General features: G+C 39.2%; 1 protein-coding gene across 2 annotated transcripts in view; it reads right to left on the bottom strand.

Annotated features, from left to right (window-relative positions):
* MLLT3 (MLLT3, super elongation complex subunit) overlaps positions 1 to 18,772 on the bottom strand; it is a 288,215-nt gene that overhangs the window by 121,938 nt on the left and 147,505 nt on the right. For both annotated transcript variants that reach the window (XM_027549149.1, XM_027549150.1), the window contains exon 3: positions 5,323 to 5,405. In XM_027549149.1, coding sequence (XP_027404950.1) covers positions 5,323 to 5,405 — 83 coding nt within the window. The remainder of the gene's footprint in view (positions 1 to 5,322; positions 5,406 to 18,772) is intronic.

Below are 18,772 nucleotides of genomic sequence, written 5' to 3'. Positions count from 1 at the left end.
GGAAAAGTACTAGGATGGAGATGGGACCAAGGACAGGATGATATATACTGAAAACGTGGTGGCAGGCCCCTTCCAACACCAAGTGCAGGTCTTTTGCTGCTTTCTCTCATCCCCTATGAAAACTTGAAATAATACTTTTTTTTTATAAACCATTATTATAATGGATGTTCTTTCTACAAGACAGAGTTAAGTAAACTCCAGGGATAAATACAATGATATACACTCAAAAGAAATGAAATGAACATTCTGGAGAAATGGCCCAGACCTACTAAATTTTCACCCATGGGTCATTTCAGTAGGAAGAGAAATACGAAATATATCCAGCTTGGAGATCCAGAATAAAAGACAGCAAAATTTTGGTTTCTAAGATAGTCTAAGATAAATTAAGAGAGATGACCCAGTAATAATTTTCAAGAATCAAGAACATACAGAAAAGTACTTAAAATACTACACCCATGCATTTTCCACTGAGTTTAAACAGATAATAACACTTACACCATGTTAGTTTGCCTTTTTCTCTAAAGAAATAAGTTTTATAAATACAGGCCTTTCCATCCCTCTTCCCCCAGTAAGCCATGCCCTTTGGTTCCTGTGCTGTCCTTTCCACTCAGGCTCTTGTACTACATATGTGTGTCTCTGTAACCTCATGTATTCTTGCCTTCACACATAAGTGATGGCTGCATACATAAGTGATACCGTAACCGTATATAACGACTTCTGTAACATTTAAGTCATCATTTTTGTTTTATAGACATGTCCATCTTGCTACATTAATTGCTAGATAGCGGTGTGTGCATTATTAACCCATCAGTAATTAACCCCCATCTCTACAATTAGGTATATCCTGGCACAGTGGTAAAGAATTCGTCTGCCAATGCAGGAGACCCAAGGGATGTGGGTTCCATTCCTGAGTCAGGAAGATTCCCCTGGAGGAGGAAATGGCAACTCACTCCAGTATTCTTGCTAGGAAAATTCCATGACAAGAGGAGCCTGGTGGGCTACAGTCCATGGGGATGCAAAGAGTTGGGCACAACTGAGCACATGTATGTATGTATGTATGTATGTATGTATGTATGTACTTTTTCATATTATAAACACTGAAATACTTTTCATTGTGCACCTGGGGGCGGGGGGAGGGAAATGGCAATTATTAAGTATAAAATCTTAAAGAAAATCTACTAGAAAATCAGATCAGATCAGTCGCTCAGTCGTGTCCGACTCTTTGCGACCCCATGAATCGCAGCACGCCAGGCCTCCTTGTCCATCACCAACTCCCGGAGTTCACTCAGACTCACGTCCATCGAGTCAGTGATGCCATCCAGCCATCTCATCCTCTGTCGTCCCCTTCTCCTCCTGCCCTCAATCCCTCCCAGCATCAGAGTCTTTTCCAATGAGTCAACTCTTCACATCAGGTGGCCAAAGTACTGGAGTTTCAGCTTCAGCATCATTCCTTCCAAAGAAATCCCAGGGCTCATCTCCTTCAGAATGAACTGGTTGGATCTCCTTGCAGTCCAAGGGACTCTCAAGAGTCTTCTCCAACACCACAGTTCAAAAAGCATCAATTCTTCGGTGCTCAGCCTTCTTCACGGTCCAACTCTCACATCCATACATGACCACAGGTAAAACCATAGCCTTGACTAGACGAACCTTTGTTGGCAAAGTAATGTCTCTGCTTTTAAATATACTATCTAGGTTGGTCGTAACTTTCCTTCCAAGGAGTAAGCATCTTTTAATTTCATGGCTGCAATAACCATCTATAGTGATTTTGGAGCCCAGAAAAATAAACTCTGACACTGTTTTCACTGTTTCCCCATCTATTTCCCATGAAGTGATGGGACCGGATGCCATGATCTTCGTTTTCTGAATGTTGAGCTTTAAGCCAACTTTTTCACTCTCCATTTTCACTTTCATCAAGAGGCTTTTGAGTTCCTCTTCACTTTCTGCCATAAGGGTGGTGTCATCTGCATATCTGAGGTTATTGATATTTCTCTCAGCAATCTTGATTCCAGTTTGTGTTTCTTCCAGTCCAGCGTTTCTCATGATGTCAACTTATCTGGACACTAAATAGAATACCTACTAAACAGTGGTCAGCCAACATGTCTATTTCACACTGGCTCCCAAGGAATAACTATTTTTCATCTCAAGTGCATTTTTATTCTTTCATATTTTAAGAAATTGAAACTTCCTCACAAGTGAATAAATAGTATGTCTTTCAGTCACAAGAGTTGCTCCCCAAATTACCAAGAAGGCCACATTTGAGTGTGGCCACGTGTTACACACATTACTTGCTGCCTCTTCATCCTGCATTTATTTTCTTTTTAAATCAGGTGGATGAGGAGATTCCAATTATTTCTGTAAAGAAGGGAACTTGGCAGTTCCTGAAGAAATGAGAGCTTGTAAAAGTGACCAGAGAAGTTAAGAACAAAGTAGGAGGCAAGATACTTCATTGCAGCATTATTTTCAAACTAAAGCTTTCAATGTACCTTTCATATACTGCCGGTAGAAATGTAAAATAGTACAGTCATTTTTGGAAAACAGTTTGGCAGTTCTTCAAAAAGTTAATTTAAACACAGAGTTACCACACGACCCAACAACTCCACCTAGGTATACGCCCAAGAGACTTGAAAACGTATATCCATGCAAAAACTTGCATGTGAATGTTCACAGCAGCAGTATTCATACAGCAAAGATGGAAACAAGTCAAATGTCCATCAAATTATGAATACGAATATAAATAAAATATGGCATATACAGTGGGATACATTATACAATGGAACAGTATTCAGTTATAAAAAGGAGCAAGTATCGGTACATCCCATAACGTGGATAAACCTTGAAAACACACTAAATGAAAGAAGCCAGACACAAAAGGCCACACATGGTATGGTTCCATTTATAGGAACTGACCAGAATAGGATATTACATAGAGAAAGGAAATAGATGAATGGCTTAAAGGAAACAGATTCAGCCCAGGAGTTGGGAGAGGAAGAAATGAGGAGCAGTTGCTGATGGAGGCAGGGTTTTCTTATGAGGTGATGAAAATGTCCTAGAATTAAACACTGGTGATGTTTGTACAATATATTAAAACCCACAGAGCTGTACACTTTTAAAGGATGAATTTTATGATGTGTAAGTTATATCTCAATTTTTTAATGAAGGAAAAAAGAAAGCTAAAAACTAATTTCTTAAGGGAAATCTTGAAATGAGAAAAAAACAAATCTATACCTCAGCGTGAAAGCATGTCTTATGAATAGACAGAGCACATCTCACCAAATTTTGATGTGATGAAAAACATGTGAACATTTTAGTGATATTACTACTGAGGAAGGTAATTATCCTGGCAAAGAGTGACTTCTGCTAAGGAACAGAAGTTAAGAGAATTGCCAATGGAGAGAAAGACCTAGATTAAGAATCTGGTTTTAACACTTTCCAACTGTGTGTGGCCTTGGACAAGCCATGTAATCTTTCCATGACTCAGTTTCCTCTCCTGTAGAGTAGGAATAATAACCTCTCAAAAGTTCTTATAAACCAGCTGAATAAAGTAACATATGTAAAAGGTTTAGCAAACTGCCATGGACAAAGTAAATACTCAAATATTTACACAGAAATAGATTATGTGTAATACTGTGTAATACCACCAAATAATGTTCCCAAAATACAAACATACAGAAAAACAATTTAAAAGGGTAACGTGTAGGAGGATCAGGGAGCAGCAATGTGGCACACGAGGAAACTGGCTTTTGAAAAAAATTTTTAAATATGGAAAATAAAATCTACCCCTGTTTTCTACACATTCCAACTTTTAAGGATAGTTTCATTAGAGCTTATTTAAAAGCAAATTATCTCTTAATCACAAAAAGGCTTTTATTAAACCGAAGGCTGAACCTTCTATACATTGAAAAAGTCAGTGGAGGGACTTTCATGGTGGTCCAGCGGTTAACACTTCACTTTCCAATGCAGGGGATATGAGTTCGATCCCTGGTCAGGGAGTGAAGATCCCACATGCCTCTCCGTCAAAAAACCAAACCATGAAACAGAAGCAATATTGTAGCAAACACAACAAAGACTTAAAAAAAAAAAAGCCAATGGAACACAATATTGCAATCAACTATACTTCAATTAAAAGGAAAAAGAAAAAGTTGGTGAGGCAGTATTCCAGGAGTGGCTTATCAGGGTTTTCATACTCACTGGTGTTTGTTTACCTGGAAGGCCAGTAAAGATGCAGATTTCCAGGCCCCATCCCAGAGATTCTGATTCAACAGATCTGGGATAGAGCCTGAGAATCTCATTTCCAACCAGCTCTTGGGTGATGCCAATGCTGCTGGTCCAAGCACCAGACTGTGGAGCACTAGCTTGGATGACACAACATTCTAATAGCTCAATTCTTTTTTTTTAAAAAAGTGAATTATCTCACTTTGGGGCAGGTTTTAGGAACTATGATTACCTTAGTAATCAGGAAAGGAATGAAAGAAAGAAACAGGGTGATTAAAAATAACAGCTAGTATTTACTAAGTGCTTACTTACATATGAAGCATCATTCTAAATACTCTACATTGCTTTATTTGATCAATTCCTCTGAGCCACTTTACGAGGTAGGTACTCTTATCCTATCCCCATTTTATAAATAAGGACAGTCAGCCCCATAGAGGTTGAGCAATTTGTCCAATATTATATAGTCTGTGTGTTTTGCCATATATGCACTGCTGAAATTTTTTAAATCCAGTAGAATTCATAATTTCCACTTCTGATATAACCAGAGAAGGCAATGGCAACCCACTCCAGTACTCTCACCTGGAAAATCCCATGGATGGAGGAGCCTGGTAGGCTGCAGTCCATGGGGTCGCTAAGAATCAGACATGACTGAAGCGACTTAGCAGCAGCTGATATAACTGTATATTTGTGTGTTCTGTGTGTGTGTCAGATAAAGATCAAATAAAGAAAAATAAAAGACAATTCTTCAAAAGTCTCAAAATTCTAGAAGTATGAAAATGAGAAAAAGATCATTTCACTGAAAAGCCATAATTTCTCTTTTCTATTTTACAAACATATATTAATCTTCTTTTTCAAATTGACAATCAATCTTCTCTTAAAAGAGACATTTAATGAATTTCACATAATCTGACTCTTCAGAACTGAAATTATCTTTCTCTAGCCACTTCCTCTTTATTTAAGGACAACAATAGCCAAAATTCCTAGAAGATAAATTTAACATTTTTTAAAAACCATCTGGTGATCAAAGTGCTTATAAATCAAACTATTTTAAACATTGTTTGGTTAATGAAGGATCTTCTATTGAAAGATTAATGAGTAAAGATTACATACCTTGTTTTTAAAATAAACCTCAATTGGCAAAATGAAACCAGCATACCCAGATTCTTCTACTTTGTAAGGTGGATCTTTGCACACTGAAACATTAAAAAAAAAAACAAAAAAGAATATGTGAGATGAGAGTTATAGGCAAAAAGACATTCTTCTTTCCTTTAAAAACAAGAAAAAATAAATAAATAAATCCCATCCTTCCACCTACATCGTTCTCAATTTTCATGCCACCTGGCCAAGCCCCAGCTAACTCTGAGTTATTCTTTATTTCTTGTTTAGAATCTACAATAATAATCAGATCAGGTCAGATCAGTCACTCAGTTGTGTCCGACTCTTTGCGACCCCATGAATTGCAGCATGCCAGGCCTCCCTGTCCATCACCAACTCCCGGAGTTCACTGAGACTTATGTCCATCTATAAATCAAATACATTAATTATTTATCCAAGTCTTGATAAGGGATAGAGCATCAGTGTCAGCCACGGTCATGAATGACTTGACCTCAGTTGTTAAACCCTGCCCTAATGCTTTAGGGAAACTGAGGACAGATCCTTGTGACCCAAAGCTTGAAATCAATTATCAGTTTCCTAACAAACATACTATCTATGTCTAGTCTGTGATGTTTATCACTCTACCCCAAACCTCTCAGTTCTCTGAGATATCCTTATTTTCATATCAAAAAGTGGCAAGATCACCCTCCTTCCTTAGAAAAATCCCAAACCCAGTATCTCCCAATGTCATTAAGACTCACTATTCTCCATTACCTCCACCAAAGAATATTTACTGAAATATTGTGATACATATAAACACTTCAAATCTATTTATATCATAAGAATATATAAGAAACAATACGGTTTTTGTATTCTTATGAAGAAAGACTTATTTAGACTTGGGAAATGAGATATGCCCTATGAGCTAAATATGATTCACCCCACTAAAATTTCCATTCATTCAAAATCAATCACAAGCCAACTGAAACTATGCTAGCTAAGGCTGCATATTGGTAGTCAATATCACAAAGAAGTCGAAATGTACATGTTGTACATCAGGACCATACAGCACGTAACCCAGGTCTGCAGGGCTCCAATCTACCTTTTCAACCTTCCTCCTTTTGTTAGCCATCAAACCTCTTATGCTGGATCCAACTGCACTGATTCACCACCAACAGGCCCAGTATTTCCCACCTATGATCGGTCCTCTTCCTGTCTCTCATTCTTTGATTCTACTCTTATTATCTTCTGCTAGTTCCAATCCCAGTTTCCTTATAAAACCTTTCCAGCCCACAAGGTACTATCATCTCTTCTCTCTTTACCTTTCTGAAGTATTAACTGTCTGAAGCACTGATTTGACACTTAACAGACTTCCTTTTTATCATATATTCAGGGACCTCATCTCTAATTCCCTTTCACTCCTTAAGGACAGAAACATTTGCTCAGGAACATGAAGAGTGTCCAGGGCTCGGGTACACCTGGATGCCAATCTGGGATCCATCTCGAATTAGCCAGGCCACCTTTGCAAAGTTACACCAGTCGTCTGAGCCTCAGGTGCCTCATCTGGACCATGTAAGGGTCAAACAGGATGATGTATGTGGAAGACTCAGCAAAGGTCCTGGCACACACAAGTTCTCAAGATGCGACAGAAGCGAGGCAGGAGCTCTAACCTGTACAATATCCAATGGTCACGTAACTTTTTCCAATGAAAACAGAAAAAAGAAAACAAGTACAAAGCCCTGGATTTGGATTAGAAGACTGAATTCCATGGCCCTGGACTAAGGATTCTCTAGACAGCTCCAGCTCCATTCCTTTTAAAAGGGAGGGACAGGTATACAGTGCTATATTTAAAATGGATAACCAACAAGGACCTACTGTATAGCACAGGGAACTGCTTAATGTTATGCGACAGCCTGGACGGGAAGGGAGTTTGGGGGAAAATGGATACATGTGTATGAACGGCTGAGTCCCTTGGCAGTCTACCTGAAACACTATTAATCGGCTATACTCCAATATAAAGTAAAAGTTTAACGTAAAATAAAAGAAAGGGAACATGAGTTAAATAAACAATTTTTAAAAGAGAGAAAGAACACCATGCGTACATTGTAAGCACGGCTGTCAAGACTCAAGAAGATTACATATGTGGGGAAATACAAGTCTAAGGCATTTTTAATGCAGAAGATGAGGACGATGTACCTAAAAATTGGTTAGACATTCCACGAATACAAATACGATTACAAACAGTTATACTGAAGACAGGATTTTAACATTAGGCTATCTCCTGTAGCCCACTTTGGGAAAATTTCCCCAAACTGACATCAGAAGTAAATGATGAATGAGGCATCTCACCTGACCTTACAAGTTTCTCTAATAAAAAATGAAAAAAGCAAAAGGACTCAGAGTGGCTTCAGCCCATCATCCACTGACCACCTGCCAATCTATCATGAATTATCAAATACCCTGAACGTTGAGTGGGGGCAGGATGCCACTAAATGCATGGGCACCCCACCCCACCCCACCCAGAAAGCATGACATTTCCAGGCTGCAGAGCCCCTTTTCAGAACAGCAGTTTCACTGGCCAGGTTGCTTGGGATTTAATCATGCCAATGTCATTTGAAGGAAGTTTATTCCGTGGGCTGCTATACATGCCAGAGAAGTTATAGCTGTTCCTTTATACACCCTTTTGTATAATTCATTTTCTCTGTTCTGCATGCAAATTGCTCCTATTATAGAAAACAGCTGTTAATGAGCACATCTTATAGTTGACGGTCTTAGTTTTCTTTTTTCCACCCTCTAAAGGAAATGATCTGTTATGTATTACTATTCCATAGAAGTCTGGTTTTATAAGAAACTGTTTACCAACTCATACCTCAATTATTTTTAAATGCAGTATTTTTCATCAAAATGAACAATGTCTGTTGAATACCCTGAGTTCTTAATTAGAAGCAAACAACAGAAATGTTTTATTCACAGTAAACAGGACAGAAAATCAGTAGCAGTGCAAATACAAACTTATAGTTCTAATAAGAAAAAAGTCAAATTGGGGGAAGTAGTTTGGTTTATTTATTCAACTGTTTTATAATCAGAATCATTAACACGAGTCTCTAACCCTAAGAATCTATTAAGATCTATGTAATAAGATGCCAAATGTCATAAGTTATTGAGGGTATACCCATCTTTAGAAAGCCATCAAAATTTTTAGGTGACAATAAAATGAGAGATTCATATTCACTTTTAAATTATATGCATTAATTAAGTAGAAATCACTGGGAACTCTTATTCCTGTCGAAATCCAGCCCAGATTTTAGCTCTTTCAGAACGTCTTCCGGTTTTTCTTCCAAGCTTCTCCTGCTGCACTTATGAGGCAGGCTGATAATATTCATTCACCTCTCAATAGACTAAGCAACATAAGGTCAGCAACACCACCATTATTATTTGAGCACCAAATAATAGGTGCTCAATAAATGCTGAATTGAATTTCTTAAAGATTCATGCCACTCTTGATTTTGGGGTTAGTCAATGCAAACTTGGAAAAGGCGATGGCACCACACTCCAGTACTCTTGTCTGGAGAATCCCACGGATGGAGGAGCCTGGTGGGCTGCAGTCCATGGGGTCGAGAAGAGTCGGACATGACTGAGCGACTTCACTTTCATGCATTGGAGAAGGAAATGGCAACCCACTCCCGTGTTCTTGCCTGGAGAATCCCAGGGACAAGGGAGCCTGGTGGGCTGCTGTCTATGGGGTCACACAGAGTCAGACAAGACTGAAGTGACTTAGCAGCAGTAGCAGTAGCAGCAATGCAAACTGGTATATGTAGAACAGATAAACAAGACCCTACTGTATAGTATAGCACAGGGAACTATATTCAATATGCTGTGATAAGCCATAATAGAAAAGAATACAAAAAAGAATGTATGTATACGTGTAACCGAATAACTCTTCTGTACAACAGAAATTAACACAACATTATGAATCAACTACATTTCAATTAAAAAAAAAAAAGACTCATGCCACTCTGCTGATCTACCATTGCTAAAGAAGTTGCAATTCCACAAGCAGCAATGAACTGATATTAACCAGTCAAATTCCTCTCCAAACTCCCTATAATCAACATAATATTATAAAAATGGTAGAAGTAATCAAAAGTGTTGCCACAGAGAGGTTTTCTCTTGAAAGTTGAGTATCTAATGTGGAACTGGTTCTAACTTTTGTTAAGGACGTGCCCCAGCTGCCCATCGATAATTATTGCTTTTACTTTATTCATTGTGCTAAGCTCGATAAAGGACAGAAATGGTATGGATCTAACAGAAGCAGAAGATATTAAGAAGAGATGGCAAGAATACACAGAAGAACTGTACAAAAAAGATCTTCACGACCCAGATAATCACAAAGGTGTGATCACTCACCTAGAGCCAGACATCCTGGAATGTGAAGTCAAGTGGGCCTTAGAAAGCATCACTACGAACAAAGCTAGTGGAGGTGATGGAATTCCAGTTGAGCTATTCCAAATCCTGAAAGATGATGCTGTGAAAGTGCTACACTCAATATGCCAGCAAATTTGGAAAACTCAGCAGTGGCCACAGGACTGGAAAAGGTCAGTTTTCATTCCAATCCCAAAGAAAGGCAATACCAAAGAATGCTCAAACTACCACACAATTGCACTCATCTCACACGCTAGTAAAGTAATGCTCAAAATTCTCCAAGCCAGGCTTCACCAATATGTGAACCATGAACTTCCTGATGTTCAAGCTGGTTTTAGAAAAGGAAGAGGAACCAGAGATCAAATTGCCAATATCCGCTGGATCACGGAAAAAGCAAGAGTTCCAGAAAAGCATCTATTTCTGCTTTATTGACTATGCCAAAGCCTTTGACTGCATGGATCACAATAAACTGTGGAAAATTCTGAAAGAGATGGGAATACCAGACCACCTGATCTGCCTCTTGAGAAATCTGTATGCAGGTCAGGAAGCAACAGTTAGAACTGGACATAGAACAACAGACTAGTTACAAATACGAAAAGGAGTTCGTCAAGGCTGTATATTGTCACCCTGTTTATTTAACTTATATGCAGAGTACATCATGAGAAACGCTGGGCTGGAAGAAGCACAAGCTGGAATCAAGATTGCCGGGAGAAATATCAATAACCTCAGATATGCAGATGACACCACCCTTATGGCAGAAAGTGAAGAGGAACTCAAAAGCCTCTTGATGAAGGTGAAAGTGGAGAATGAAAAAGTTGGCTTAAAGCTCAACATTCAGAAAACGAAGATCATGGCATCCAGTCCCATCACTTCATGGGAAATAGATGGGGAAACAGTGGAAACAGTGTCAGACTTTATTTTTCTGGGCTCCAAAATCACTGCAGATGGTGACTGCAGCCATGAAATTAAAAGACGCTTACTCCTTGGAAGGAAAGTTATGACCAACCTAGATAGCATATTCAAAAGCAGAGACATTACTTTGCCAACAAAGGTTCGTCTAGTCAAGGCTATGGTTTTACCTGTGGTCATGTATGGATGTGAGAGTTGGACTGTGAAGAAGGCTGAGCACCAAAGAATTGATGCTTTTGAACTGTGGTGTTGGAGAAGACTCTTGAGAGTCCCTTGGACTGCAAGGAGATCCAACCAGTCCATTCTTGGAAGGAATGATGCTAAAGCTGAAACTCCAGTACTTTGGCCACCTGATGCGAAGAGTTGACTCATTGGAAAAGACTCTGATGCTGGGAGGGATTGGGGGCAAGAGGAGAAGGGGATGACAGAGGATGAGATCGCTGGATGGCATCACTGACCTGATGGATGTGAGTCTCAGTGAACTCTGGGAGTTGGTGATGGACAGGGAGGCCTGGTGTGCTGCGATTCATGGTGTCGCAAAGAGTCGGACACGACTGAGCGACTGATCTGATCTGATCTGATCTGAAGCCCTCTAGAAAGGAAACATACTAAACTCTCTCTGGTTTATCTAGAGACTGGGTATTACCATGGCTTTGGGCCCAATGTCCCTTCCAGTTGGACTCCTCTTCCTGCTTCCATTGCACCACATCAGCGCCCCTAAGAAAAATGAAGCAGGTACTATATGGCCATCTTGCTGTCCCCAACTGCTCTGTGCATCTGGGATTAACGTCTAGGCTGGGCAAAGCCCTGCCACTGAACATAGCCAAGACTTTACATTCCTAACATTTTGAAAAGAACAAGAATCAACAGTTGGATTTTTTGTTTTCATAAGCACATGCATCATGTGTGCATGCACACACACACACAGAGATTCTGCCATTGCTTCCATTCAGCCCATTTCAAAACAGGTATTTCCAAATTAAAAAAAAAATGTTTTCCCACTTTCCTTATTTCCCTGAAAATGTATTAAAGATAACATCAGGCAATTCATGAATTGTATTGTTGAGTTGTTTTTACCTTGTTGACTTTTTTTTTTCCAAATTAAAATGCAATTATGAAAATCTAATTGTTTTCTATGCAATAGAGAACAGCAGCCACAAGAGATAACTGCCCAAATAACTTTCACAAAGTTATAAAGAAACAGCTAGATATAGTTAGCTAGCTGGGCAGATGTGAAACACATGGCTGCCTCCTCAGGATTCACCACTCCAGGACCACTCAAACAGACCTTGGCTGGAAAACCTTCAGCCAATGCTGCTGCTGCTAAGTCGCTTCAGTCGTGTCCGACTCTGTGCGACCCCATAGACAGCAGCCCACCAGCCTCCGTTATCCTTGGGATTCTCCAGGCAAGAACACAGGAGTGGGTTGCCATTTCCTTCTCCAATGTATGAAAGTGAAAAATGAAAGTGAAGTCGCTCAGTCATGTCCAACTCTTCGTGACCCCATGGACTGCAGCCTACCAGGCTCCTCCGTCCAGGAGATTTTCCAGGCAAGAGTACTGGAGTGGGTTGCCATTGCCTTCTCTGTCAGGCCACTAGGACAAGCTTATTATACACAAGTCCCCTCCTGAAAGTGTTAGTTGCCTAGTCATGTCTGACTCTTTGCGACCCCCTGAACTGTAGCCCACCAGGTTCCCCCATCCCTGGGATTCTCCAGGCAAGAATAGTGGAGTGGGTTGCCTTTTCGTTTTCCAATGCATGAAAGTGAAAAGTGAGAGTGAAGTCGCTCAGTCGTGTCCGACTCTTAGCGACCCCATGGACTGCAGTTACCAGGCTCCTCCATCCATGAGGTTTTCCAGGCAAGAGTACTGGAGTGAGGTGCCATTGCCTTCTCCAATACTCTACAACAAAAACGGCCCTGTCCCTCTTCTGGGTTCAGCCTTTTTTCTCATTGATCCCATTAGCTCATCCTAATATACAAGCTATGATCAAGCCCCACCCTCACACTAGATTAATTCTGTGCTTTCCAATGGCTAAGGTTGTGTCTCAGGCCTCTTTTCATCTCTGAACCCAGCCTACTCTTTATGAAACGCAGTAGAATTAATAAAATGTAACTTTAGTATGACCTCAAAGGAAGAGATGGAGCAAGCCTGGAAGTTGAGAAGAAATGCCTGGGTGGCAAACAGAAAGTATGAGCCTGAGTTTTGCCTCAGGAAAGTAACAGCATAACAGAATAGTCAGTATAAGAAGAAACACTGAAGATGATGCAGACAAAAATAGGTAATATGGAAGAAGCTTATATACTTCCATAGAGAATTCACACCATACACACTTAGAAATTCACATCCAAACCCAGGGAGGGTAAAATGGATAACATATATAAAAAAAGGGATTGTTAATTTTGAATGTTACACAAAACTCCTAGACTTGGAGTAAGAGTTCACAACTCCAAACTGGCTATGTTGAAAAAATCTTAATGATCATACATAAAAACAGCTTCATTGTTTAGTAACTTGGGATCTTTATGTATAGATTCAGAAGATCCATGATTCTCTCCAGAAGGGGGAGAAAATAGACAATTTTTTAAAATGTATACACATTTCCAGCTTTTGGAGGAGTTACATCACTAGCCCATCTAGCTGAGTTAAATCAATACATTTCATCTGGAGAAGACCTAATCACCTTATTAAAATAAGACCCCCTTCATAATCATTTCTTCAAGGATCATATAACAAGCCAGCAAAGGAGTAGAAAATGGCAACCCACTCCAATATTCTTGCCTGGAAAATGTCATGGACAGAGGAGCCTGGCAGTCTACACACTCCATGGAGTCACGAAGAGTCAGAAGACAACTGAGCACGCATGCACACGCACACAGATTGCAGGATTTTAGTTCCCTAAATCCCCATACACAACTGTGAAAGCACAAAGTCCTAACCACTAGACTGCCAGGGAATTCTTGCCATGTCTTAAGGTGTCAGTTATCTAGGTGCAAAATTCAAAACACTACATCATATACTTCAAAGTTGCAAAAGGCTGGATTTTAAATGTCCTCATCACAAAAAAAGAAATGAAAATTATGTGATGGAATGACAGCATTAGCTGATGCTATGGTGGGAATCATTTTGCCATATATAAATGTATCCAATCAACATGCTAGCCACTTTAAACTTACATAATGTTATATGTCAAGTATATCTCAATAAAACTGGAGGGGAAATAAGCCAACAAAATACAAAAACTGCCTAAAACAACATATCATTAAGAAATGTTAGGAAATATTAAATATAAGTCTTCAAGCTTATATCTTTCACTAAAGTTGATAACGCTGACACCAGTTTGTCCCAAGTTCCTTCAATATAACTCAGTATATAGCACTGCTTCAGTTGACTGGCCCAGTGGAAACACATATCCCAGCTAATATGATAAGAAAGAGCAAAATTAAATCTTCAGAGAAAGTTCAACCTAGAGACAGACCTAATTCTTTTATTGAGAATTATTAAATCAAGAGATCTATCTTAAAGAGACTATCACTTTTAAAGTTAAACCTTGGGCAAAATATTTTTCAGAAAACCATATTGCAGAAGGTCCATCAGGAAAAGCTACATGGAAAATGATCTCTTAGGGAAACTAGAGAAGTAACAAAGAACCTCACAATATGTGGCAGGAGCATCTTCATTTCAATACGTACCATCACATCAAAAAACGAAAAAACAAAACTGGTCATCAGAACTGTTAGTAGAAATGTAAGTTTTCAGAGCCACTATGAAAAACAGTATGGCGGTTTCCTTAAAAAACTAAAAACAGAACTACCATCTGATCCAGCAATTCCACCCCCAAGTATATACTCAAAGAAAACAAAAACATTAATTGGAAAAGATACATGCATACCAATGTTCACAGTAGCACTGTTTACAACAGCCAAGATATAGAGGCAACCCAAGTGTCCATCAACAGATGAAAGGATAAAGAAGATTCGGTGTACATATGCCACGTGGAATAGCACTCAGCCGTAAAAAATAATGAAACTTTGCCATTACAACAACATGGATGAACCTGGAGGGTATCACACTTGGTGAAGTAAGTCAGACAGAAAACAAATATGTTATCACTCATACGTAGAATCTAAAAAATAAAGTAAGACAAATCAATGAACGTAACAAAACAGAAACAGACTCACAGACACACAGAACAAACTAGTGGCTACCATTGGGGATAAAAAAAAAAAAAGAGGAAGGGGCTTGATATGGGTAGGGGATTAAGAGGTACAAACTGCTATGTATAAAATAAATGTACTCATAAAAGCTACAAGGATATGTTATGCAGCACAGGAAATATAGCCAATATTTTATAATAAGTTTAAATGAAATATAAGCTATAAAAATTTTGAACCATTATATTGCACATCTGAAACTAAATATAATATTGCTTTTCATTATTTAATCAAATATATTAAAAGCCACTGAAAAATCTCACTTTCTAAAATAATCACCTTGTGATTTTTGGAACAGCATAAGTCACCAGTCCTTGGGACAGTCCTTCAGCATCAAAGTTTTACCCAGTTTTATCCCAGGTTTTACACTTGGCCCCTCTATCACTGAGACTGATACCACTTCTTATTTAGAGGGAAAAAAGGAATGGAATGTCTTCATTAATAAAGTTATCCTACCTTTTCACTTTTTTCAATTATGTTAGCCTAAATAATTCAATTCAAGAGGCACTATATAATCATAGGGCTACAAAGATAAGGCTGGCTTCCCAAATGCCTCAGTGATAAAGAATCCATTGGCCAATGCAGGAGCCACAGGACATGTGGGTTTTATCCCTGGGTTAGGAAGATCCCCTGGAGAAGAAATAGCAACCCACGCTAGCATTCTGGCTAGGATATTTCCATACACAGAGGAGTCTGGAGAGCTACAGTCCGTGGGGTCCCAAAGAGTCGGACACGACTGAGCAGACACACACAGAGATAAGGCGGAATCCTGCTCTCAAGCAGATGACAGTCTAGCCAAAGACACTGTCCGCTAAGTGCAGGTTCTATTCTAGGGCCTGGAAATAGAGCGATAAACACAGCTGACATGGCCCCACACTTATTAACCTTATGTCCATTGCTGGGAGGCAGGGAGGGCGAACAGGAGAGAAGAAAAAATACATGTACAAGAAAATACTGAGAGAGTATTGGATAATAGGGACTTCAGTGAAAATACAGCAGGCTGATGTGAAGAATATTGGGAGTTCCTCCTTATTTTAGATGAACATTTCCCTCCCTGAGAAAGTGACATTTAAGCTGAAACCTCAAAGAAAAAAACGAGCAGGGTATGTGTTGGCCAGGCAGGAAAAAAAGCCCTATTTATGTTGCTTACAGAGACAGACGTGTAAACAGCCTAAAGAAAGCCTGTCTTTACACCTGCCTCCAGGGCTGCTTACCCGGATTTTCCTCTTCAACTGAGGTGAAGGCTACTTCCTCCTTCCTGAACATTCTCTCCCATTCTGTATCCACCAGTTAACACTCACAAAGGTTTGGCTCTTAGAATCTCACAGTTTGATTTCTCAAATCTTAAATTCTCCCAATGCTATGAACTCCCAAGAAAACAAAACATCTACTTACAGCATCTTCATGAAGATCCTTCATCATGAAGGTTTCTTTAGGGAGATAGAATTCTTGGGATTTGTATAATCTAAAGTAAGAGTTGTTTGTTTGTTTAAGTCTGTCCCTTGAAATAGAGCTCCTAAACACAGTACAGAAGGAAGCATCTAGACTAAAGAACGCCAACCACAAAAAAGGAGTGGATTTTAAGTGCAATCTGAGAAAAAGAAAGATCATAAGTATAAAGCTACCTACTCAAGGGGAGGGAAACAATGCTGCAAGGGGAAGAAAACCACATGAATCAAGAAACAAAGGAAGAATACAGAAGCGATGACACTCGAAATATTAGAATACAGAAGTTATGATTTTCTCCCTTTCATATTAAAGGGATATTTTTCAACTTAATTTTTTTCTTTTAATAAGTGCACAGTGTGTAAGAGTCACTTTTAAATGTGGTACATCCATCTTTTCATGTAGAGCATGCAATTCTTAATACTTGCCCTTTAAGTATTCAATGCAAAGGATGATGAAGTGATGTTACACACAAGACAGATATCGACTGCATTAGGGTGAAAGAAGTGGCAGTGTGTTATAAAAAATAAACAAATACAGTCAATTAAAGTTAACACTCATTTTGTTTTAAAAAAAAAACACACAACCGCCTAAAAGATCACTACAACCTAACTTCACAGAAAGTCCAAAAGATAATCATCCCCAAAAGGTCAATGATCCAAATTTTCTCTTCTTAATTTACTTTTGCTTTATTCCCTTTTCAGTAGGGAAAAAAAAAAAAAAAAAAAAATACTTTCAGGAAAGGAATCAAAATTGTCCTAACTTTAGAGAAAGAACTAAAAACAAAATTCCTTTTCAGCATCTTGTGGATCCTTCTTTCTTTTTTCTGTTCGGCATTTCGCACAGAAATAGCCTATCTTAAGTACACTAATTGATTTAAGCTCCATTAGATATTACAATGGCATCCCACTCCGGTACTCTTGCCTGGAAAATTCCATGGGCGGAGGAGCCTGGTTGGCTGCAGTCCATGGGGTCTCGAAGAGTCGGACACGACTAAGCGACTTCACTTTCACTTTTCACTTTCACGCATTGGAGAAGGAAATGGCAACCCACTCCAGTATTCTTGCCTGGAGAATCCCAGGGATAGGGGAGCCTGGTGGGCTGTCGTCTATGGGGTCACACAGAGTCGGACACAACTGAAGCGACTTAGCAACAGCAGCAGCAGCAGCAGATATAAGGAATGAAGACAGAATGGGGCAATGCTCATATGATGGCAACTGTTCATACATCGTGCATACAAGAATGTGGTTCCTGTTACGCCTGACAATCTTTCAACCTTCCCAAATAAACCAAGGAAAATACTGTAGCTCCACTCTCGTAAAACAAGGGTTTTAAAACTGATTCCAGAAAACCCTACACTCCAGCAGTATGGATTGCTTTCACAAAAACAATAGAGCACTAGCCCCAAACAATGAAAATTTAAATAGCCAAAGGACCAATCCTGAGTTTTAGATACAGAATTTGGGTCCTTTTTATGTGGGAAAAAAAAAAAAAGAAGAAGAAGAAGAAGTAAGCCACTGCTAAAATAAAATCCGATATCACTGTTCAAATACACATTATAAAAATTTAACCATATCATTAAAGTTATGATTTTTTTCCTTGCTTCTACTAAACACAGTAGTGATTTAGTGTTTTCTGTCTGTCCTGACTATAAAAGTGAGCTACACTTATTTCTCAGTGAGATTTGCAGTTCTGACATGTCTTTGAGCTAAATAGGGATACATAGTAAGAGGAAAAAACCAGCTTCCACTCTTCTTGAAAGGGTCAAATTTTATAAAATACCTTCTTATTATTAAATGCAGTACTAGTTGTAAGGTACTTCTCATGGTCTCTGAATTCCAGGATTTAATGGGGGAAATAGTACAAACATAAAAGATAAATCAGAATGAACACAAAACCCACTAACAGTCAACATTATAGGTCAGTTCAGTCAGGCGCTCAGTTGTGTCCAACTCTTTGCAACTCCACGGACTGTAGCATGCCAGGCTTCCCTGTCTGTACCAACTCCAGGAGCTTGCTCAAACTCATGTCCATTGAGTCGGTGATGCCAACTAACCATCTCATCCTCTGTCGTCCCCTTCTCCTCCTGCCTTCAATCTTTCCTAGCGTCAGGACCTTGTCCAGTGAGTCAGTTCTTCACATCAGTTGGCCAAAGTATTGGAGTTTCAGCTTCAGCATCAGTCCTTCCAATGAATATTCAGGACTGATTTCCTTTAGGATAGACTGGTTGGATCTCCATGCAGTCCAAGGGACTCTCAGCAGTCTTCTCCAGCACCACAGTTCAAAAGCATCTATTCTCCAGCAATCAGCTTTCTTTGCAGTCAAACTCTCACATCCATATGTGACTAATGGAAAAACCATAGCTTTGACTAGACAGACATTTGTCGGCAAACTAATGTCTCTGCTTTTTAATATGCTGTCTAGGTTGGTCACAGCTTTTATTTCAAGGAATAAATATCTTTTAATTTTATGGCTG

This window comes from Bos indicus x Bos taurus, chromosome 8 (genome assembly GCF_003369695.1).
Source record: "Bos indicus x Bos taurus breed Angus x Brahman F1 hybrid chromosome 8, Bos_hybrid_MaternalHap_v2.0, whole genome shotgun sequence".
NCBI lineage: Eukaryota > Metazoa > Chordata > Mammalia > Artiodactyla > Bovidae > Bos > Bos indicus x Bos taurus.
Note: the sequence above shows the minus strand (reverse complement) of the source record. Positions and strands in the feature narration are given on the sequence as shown.